We start from the raw sequence: 8,126 nt of genomic DNA on the forward strand, positions 1-8,126 counted from the left end.
AGGAGACGCCGTCTGCCTGGCAGTCGCAGGTACTTCCGTTTCCGGCGGGGCAGTTGCCTTGGTAGCGGTGGCAGGGGGACGCGCTGGGTCTGGTAGTCGCGGCTATGGCCGGGGCAGCTCCGATCGCAGACGGGGAATTCACAGCGGCCATTTATGGGCTGATCCGGGCCGGGCGGTTTGCGGAGGCAGTGGGGATCTTGGGCAGCGAGCTGCAGAGTAGCTGCCGCTCCCGGGCCGGCCTCTCGCTGCTCGGCTACTGCTACTACCAGCTGCAAGACTTCGCGGCGGCGGCCGAGTGCTACGAGCAGCTGGGGGCGCTGCACCCGGAGCTGGACGACTACCGGCTCTACCAGGCCCAGTCCCTCTACAAGGCCGGGCTCTACGCCGAGGCCCTGCGGGTCGCCAGCCCCCTGCTCGACGTGCCCGCTTACCAGGGACGCGCCCTTCGCCTGCAGGCTGCTGCCCACTACGCACAGGGTGACCTCTCCGCAGCCAAGAGCTTGGTGGAGCAGGTGCTGGCCTCTGCTGCCGAGAGCAGCCCTGGAGCCGCCGAAGACCCCTCAGAGCTGCCAGATGCTGAGGTCAACCTAGGCTGCCTGTTGTACCGGGAAGGGCGGCACGAGGAGGCCTGCAGCAAATTTGCAGGTGCCATGCAGGTGCTGGGCTACTGCCCTGAGCTATCATACAACATGGCGCTGTGCTGCTATGCGGCCAAGCAATATGCACCTGCCCTCAAACACATCTCTGATATCATTGAGCGTGGCATCCACCAGCACCCTGAGCTCAGTGTAGGCATGACCACCGAGGGCATCGACGTCCGCAGCGTGGGCAATACGTTGCTCCTGCACCGCACTGCCCTGGTAGAGGCCTTCAATCTCAAAGCTGCCATTGAGTACCAGCTACGCAACTTGGAAGCAGCCCAGGAGGCACTCACAGACATGCCCCCAAGAGCCGAGGAAGAGCTGGACCCTGTCACCCTGCACAACCAAGCGTTGATGAACATGGATAGCCGGCCCACTGAAGGGTTTGAGAAACTGCAGTTCCTTCTGCAGCAGAACCCCTGCCCACCAGAGACCTTTGGGAACTTGCTGCTTCTGTACTGTAAACATCAATACTATGACCTGGCTGCTGATGTGTTGGCAGAGAATGCCCATCTGACCTACAAGCTGCTTTCACCTTATCTTTACAACTTCCTGGATGCCATGATTACATGTCAAACTGCACCTGAGGAGGCCTTTCACAAGCTAGATGAGCTGGCAGGAACAATGACGGAACAGCTGAGAAAGCTCACTAAGCAGGTGCAGGAAGCTAGGCAAAACCGGGATGATGAGGCTGTCAAGAAGGCAGTTAATGAATATGATGAGACTCTGGAGAAATATGTGCCCGTCTTGATGGCCCAGGCCAAGATATATTGGGACATGGAGAATTACACTATGGTGGAGAAGATCTTTCGCAAGTCAGTGGAGTTCTGCAATGAACACGAGGTGTGGAAGCTGAATGTGGCTCATGTGCTTTTCATGCAGGAGAACAAATACAAAGAGGCCATAGGCTTCTATGAGCCCATTGTCAAGAAGCACTATGATAACATCCTGCAAGTCAGTGCCATTGTGCTGGCCAACCTTTGTGTTTCCTACATCATGACCAGTCAGAATGAAGAGGCAGAGGAGCTGATGAGGAAGATTGAGAAGGAAGAAGAGCAGCTCTCCTATGATGACCCCGATAAAAAGATCTACCATCTCTGCATCGTTAACCTAGTGATCGGCACGCTCTATTGTGCCAAAGGAAACTATGACTTTGGCATCTCAAGAGTAATTAAAAGTTTGGAGCCTTATAACAAAAAGTTAGGCACAGATACTTGGTATTACGCTAAAAGATGCTTCCTGTCTTTGCTAGAGAACATGTCCAAGCACATGATCATGCTGCGTGACAGTGTAATCCAAGAGTGTGTGCATTTTCTAGAGCAGTGTGAACTATATGGCAGGAACATCCCCGCTGTTATTGAGCAACCACTTGAAGAAGAGAGGATTCACAGTGGGAAGAACACAGTTACATATGAAGCCAGGCAATTGAGGGCACTGATATATGAGGTCATTGGGTGGAATATGTAAATACTGTGGCATTCCCATTCAAGATGGAGATGGACTATAATTCTCTTTGTTTTATTTTCACTTTTGTTGATGTTGACTCTGGCTATCCAAAGTAGTGAATTTTCTCTTTGATGTATTATATTTCAATATATTTGTTCTACTGTTTTGCTGTATTTAATGGAAGATGGTGTGCTAACACAAAATTAACATGTTTAATGACTAACGATATCCTCATGCATCAGTGATATTTTATGGTTTGTTTTTTTTAAGATAACTACCACCACAAACCTTATTACAGAAATGTTGTGGAGGTTCTTTTGTGTATATAGTTTTATTAATATGAAGCTACATTAACTAGCTTTTATAATCTGTATGTTGACACTTTGAAATAATTTCTGTTCCTTCTCCTATCAGTTTTGTGACTAGACTTTAATGGAAATCTGGTATAAAGCCATTTCTTTAATTTATGGTTATTTCCCTCTTTTGGGAAATGGTTTCTTTCTGTTTGATTTTCCTACTGCACTTTTCATATATTTTATATTATAGTGGTTGTATTTCCTAATACAAATTTAGTTTTTATAATAAAAAATGAGGCTATAAAAATGAGCAGAGTTTTCTGTTATTTTTACCCTTGTGCTTGGGAAAGTTACAGGTCTAACTCAGAAGCTGAGACATAGTGAGGTACATGTAGTAGAGTAGAGAAATGGGAGCCAAGTTTACTCTGCTGCTCTTCCTTCAATTAGCCTTGAAGATGAATGTGTTCCTGGTTTTGGGGCTTATATTACAGTGGCAGGATGGGAATTTCTGCATATTCTAATGTAAATTGGGCCATGATAAATAGGAGTTGGTTCAGACACTGGTCACTTCATTCCTAATACTTACGGCCTACTTTTATAGTTAGTTCTCCATGTTACTAGCATTGCTCCCTTCTAGTATAATGTGTTTATGTATTGCATGTAACTTCATGTGTTGGTCTTAGGAGCACCTCTTTTCTGCTACCTCCCCATATACCTTCATCAGTAGAGGTTACCTCACTAGCTTGTTCAAAGTAGCACCTGTGGAAATAACTCATCATTGAGGGTCTGTCCTGGTGTGTTTAGATATCTGTTTTGTCTCTCCATCTGATGGCTATAGTACTCCCAGCATTTGGCAGCCTCCAGTAAGCACTGCATGAATTGGTAATTATATCAGAATCCCCAGTGTTCAAAAGCGTGTAATACCAATTTCATGTGAGATTTACTGCTCCTATACTTGAGTGGAAAAAAAGCTAATCCTCAATCAGTTTTCTCCTCCTACACCTCTCAGAAAAGCTGTTCATTTACTTACTCAATAGTCCTTCCTTTAGCAACTTCACTACCCCTGGTTCCAGACAACTCATCTCCTTTATATTCCTCTTATGTCTTTTGAAACATATGTTCCTACCTTGGTATCTGTGTAATCCAGCCCCCTACTGGCCCCTGTTTAATTGTCTTCCTGAAGGCTGTTCTCTCCTTTGCACTATGTGGTGATTAACCTTTTTAAAGGATGTAGATTTGTACCTTTAACCTGCTCCCTTACTTTAAATAGCTTCCTCCTGCATTACCTGTGGAGTAGCGTTTCAAGAATGCTTGGCTCGAAAAGTCCAGTTCCTAAGCAGTGGTTTACCTGGCCAGAGAAAGGAGATGAGCATCTTTTGACCAGAATGTTTATTGGGTTTATGGAGTGTGTGGTGAAGAATCCAGATGCAGTGACAGCTCCCATTTATGTATATCAACTTTTCTATCTCTCCACCTTGTTCTGCTGCGTCCAGTGGTCCTTTTTTTTGTCCAGGGACCTGATCGTTATCACCCAAAAACATGTACTTTTTATAAGGTTGATCAGGAATGGCAGGCCCTTGACTAGTAACAAACAGGACGCTTACAACTGTTTCAACATTGGTCCACTAAATGTGTTCACGCATTGGGAGGAAAACCTCTGATATTGGGTATAGATGCTCATCAGGTTTTCAGACAAGGGAAATTGGTGTGTATTAGTTAATATTAAGTCTTAACCATTTTCTACAATGATGCTGAACATCTTTTGGGCAAAGAAATAATGTTCAGCACTGGCTCAGCTGCACCCATTGTCAGCAACGGAAACATTGCAGGATTAGTCCTTTGTGGTATATTAGGGCCTAGCAATAGTTGTAACCATTCAGTATAGTAAAGCTCTATTGTTAACACTTCTGAACCTGTATAAGACCTTCGTGATATGGAGAGGGTGAAGTGGGTAACCAGGAATCAGTGATGGGTTTTGTTTTCCGCAAATTGCACATTTATATTTCTCAGTGCTCTCCTTGCACTGAATTCAGAAGCCATTTTGTCCTCAGAGTTTATTGCAGGCTGTCAGAGGAGACACTCACTGTTCTCACTCACAAAGATTTTACTTTGTTCTTATTTCAACAATCGAAAAATTTAATTATAGATTTTGTTAATCCTTTTTAAAAAACAAACTAAAAATCCTCTAAATTTTGGGCCTTAATTGACTGGTGCTGTCTCCTCAAAATAAAGAGTGGGAATGCCTGCACAATGCATGTCTCCTTCAGATTCTGGATCATGTGATAAAAGACATGTATGTACTGACATCAGCTTTTCTGCAGCATTACAACATTCTGCATTACAACAAAGAGCATGGATCATCATAGGTGCAGTGCCACACACATATATATATATATATTTTAGTTCCACTTAAAATAGTATTTTGTTCGGATTTCCACGTTCCACAGACTTTGCAGTATTAAACTAGTTCATAAGAACCAGAAAAGGAAAATGACTCACAGCAAAAACACAGCTAGCTAGTTTAGAGTCAATGTCCAAGCTGCACTTTGATGGCTACTTTGTCCATCAAACATACTGCATACTAATGATGGTATGATTAAAACACAGTTTGATGAGTACAGATAGTACAGTACAGATACTCCTTTTTCATCAGTATGTTCTCAAATTTATGTTTCAGAATAAAGGGGTTATGATAGAAAAATTATTGCCTGTTTAAAAAACAGCACAGCACGACAACATTCCAGCTGCGAACTCTGCATAATAATGTTTATCTCCAAACAATAAAGCTGTTTTTATTTTATAAAAGTAAAATAAAAATGTATTATTAAACTGTCTTAAAGATTTGTAAAGCTTTTTAAAAAGCAATAATGCTAAATTCTGGGTCATGGAGATGACCCCAACTGCCAAAAACAATGATATGCACTTAAGGCCACACAGATTTAATTACACAAATTTAGGGGCATAAGTGATATTTCTTAAAGAGGAAATTTTCATAGGTCATCCGAGACCTAGTCACAATGGAGAAAATTATTAATGTGATACTCTAAAATGCTTTAGTATAAGATGATATCAGGCATGTCACTCCAAGAGTTACTGCAGGCCAACTTGAAAACTTTGCTACAAGCTCAGTTTTTTACAGAGATACCCACAACCATCTGCGTGTTTTTACTATAGATTTCTATGATTCTGTTCCACCAAATTTTGCAATAAAGCCATTTTCTCGTATTTTATGAGAGGACTGTTTCCCTCTCAATAGTCTAGTAACAAAATAATCTCTTTCTAGTCAGATATGCACAAAATTGCATCTTTCTGTCACCTGCTTAGCCAATCCTGGTCTTTTAGAACTGATGAAGGAGACCGAATGCCAGCACTGCTTTAAAAATATGTTAATGCTGTTTGTATGTTCTATCCTAATTTGACAATGGAGACAATCTGACTTATCCCAGTTCCTTTCGGAGTTGAAAAGCAAACTTGCATCTGAGGGATAGCTCAGTGGTTTGAGCATTGGCCTGCTAAACCCAGGTTGTGAGCTCAATCCTTGAGGGGGCGATTTAGGGATCTGGGGCAAAAATCTGTCTGGTGATTGGTCCTGCTTTGAGCAGGGGGTTGGACTAGATGACCTCCTGAGGTCCCTTCCAACCCTGATATTCTATGATTAGAAGGAGGAAGAATCATCTTTTACTATATTGGCAATTCAGATTTTTTGAGATGTGGGAATTACTACATAATACTGTAATCTATCTGTAATAACTCACTGCAGTCAAATCTACATACTGGGCCAGCTCATACCTGCACTTCCCTGACACTTTCTTCTCTATTCAACATAATCATTACCCCCCGCCCTTGCCTCTCCCCGGGCCCTCACCCATACTCTCTTCCTCTATCTCTGTTGCTGCTTGTGTCTCTTTCTTTCCCGGCAGTATCTCCGCAGGAGTTTTACTCCCTCTCTTAGGTCCATCGAATCATAGAAACACGAGCTGGAAGAGACCTTGAAAGATCATCTAGTCCACTACCCTGTGCTGAGGCAGGGCATCTCATGCACAAACAGAAGACATTTTGACTGAGTTTTATCAGTTTTATTTTACTCACTTCGTGTCTGCTGGCCAGGAGAACAGAACTGGCGAACATTCAAACACTGCTGTGGAGGGAACACCTTTCACAAAACATCCTTCCTCCCTAATGAAAAAAAAAGATTTTGTTTATACGCCATGAAGCTATTTATTTCATTATCCTCTGATTCACTGTAGTTCAAACAGGCTAGACAAGCAGACATGTAAAAGCTCACACATACTGCATCTGATTTTAGATCTGCTGACAGCATTTATCACTGTAGCGCATACTTGGATTTAAGGGATCTGCCTTTCCATCAAAGTCCTGGGATAAGGTTTTTTCAGAGGGCACATAAATCCTCAGTATACCCACTGCAGAAAAGCCCACTGCATTTTATGTTGAAACAAAAAGCCATATCTTCATGTTGACTATTATCTAATGAGGATAATAAAGACGTAACCAGTATCTTCAGTGTATTCCATAGAATTACAACTGACATAGCCACAGACAAAACAGTTGTAAAGAGAGCTCCATTAGGAAATATTACCTGATTTCTGCGTGAGACTTTATCCAGGCAGCACATGCCTTTGTGTAACCAGATAGGCTACGTTTAGACAGATGTATGCCATTCTCAGGAGTTGCTACAGAGGGTGCTGATAAGCCACAGTTTGGCACATAAACCACCACCCTGTTCTCCCACTGGAGGTCAGCACTCTGACATTGAATCCGAATGCTGCAGTCTGCTAGGAAACCACTTCATGTGTGAAAGATGAGAGGCTCAGAGCGGAAGGAACAGCAGCTGCATGCAGCATTCATTAATGAAACACTGAAACAGAAACTCCAACCACAAAATCATGAATAAGGGCGGAATGGGCGCTGGCATATAAAATGTACATGATTCTGCAAGATGCTGCACTCCAAACTGCTAGTGGATTATAGTAGTTGAAAGCACACAACATTGCTCAGGGGAAGCTCAGCGCCTCCCAGGACTGGACCCAAGCAGTGGTTCTGTGAAATACAGCATTAACAATGAGATCAACAGGAACAAGAGAGAAACAAATGAATGGCTAATACTCAAACCAGACTGCCAGAGTGAAAGGCAGCTCAGCTCTCACCCTGCCAGCACAGAGTCTTTGCTCCAGATCCAGGTGAGAGTCACTCCCTCACTCAACATTTGTCAGTCATTTTATATGAGGAGAAAACAATGAAGCCCAAAATGTTTGCATAAACGTAAAAAATAATGACCGTGTCCGGTCCCCCAGATGAAGGCTGTGCTCCTTCAGAACCAGGTTCTGCTGGCCTTTCTCTGGGTGCAGAGCAGGGGAAGGGGACAAGGAGTCTTCTTCCAGTGTGAGGCCCACATGAGGGCCTGACAGAATTGCAGACCCTGCCTTCCAGGTAGCACGGTGGCTCCTGTCCCCATTTTTCCTGCCCCAAAGGAGATGAGAGAGTGGAAGCCATGGCTCTGCTCTTTACTCCCCAGTCAGAACTGCAACCAGCTGCATGTAAGGGGTAAACTGAACCTTACAAAGGAGTTTAGTTTCAGGTGCTCAGCAGCCGTCTCCCCTCCCGAGCTCCAGGAGGTGATGTTTCTGACTGAAAAACACAGGAGGTGCTCTCTCAGTGTGATGCTACTCTGCACTGCTTCTAAAGCATATCCCTAAATGCCAGTCTAGCCATAAGCTATATTCGT

The 8,126-nt window shown here is 43.8% G+C and overlaps 1 protein-coding gene across 1 annotated transcript; it reads left to right on the forward strand.

Annotated features, from left to right (window-relative positions):
• Nucleotides 1-2,674, forward strand: TTC30B (tetratricopeptide repeat domain 30B). Its single transcript, XM_030580140.1, has one exon. It carries the CDS (start codon nucleotides 105-107, stop codon nucleotides 2,106-2,108), a length of 2,004 nt encoding a protein of 667 aa, XP_030436000.1. The 5' UTR covers nucleotides 1-104; the 3' UTR covers nucleotides 2,109-2,674.
• The last annotated feature ends 5,452 nt before the right edge of the window (nucleotides 2,675-8,126 follow it).

Source organism: Gopherus evgoodei, chromosome 11 (genome assembly GCF_007399415.2).
Source record: "Gopherus evgoodei ecotype Sinaloan lineage chromosome 11, rGopEvg1_v1.p, whole genome shotgun sequence".
NCBI lineage: Eukaryota > Metazoa > Chordata > Testudines > Testudinidae > Gopherus > Gopherus evgoodei.

Bases quoted from the DNA above. Each gene is read 5' to 3' on its own strand.
- TTC30B (XM_030580140.1), top strand. From the start codon at position 105: ATGGCCGGGGCAGCTCCGATCGCAGACGGGGAATTCACAGCGGCCATT.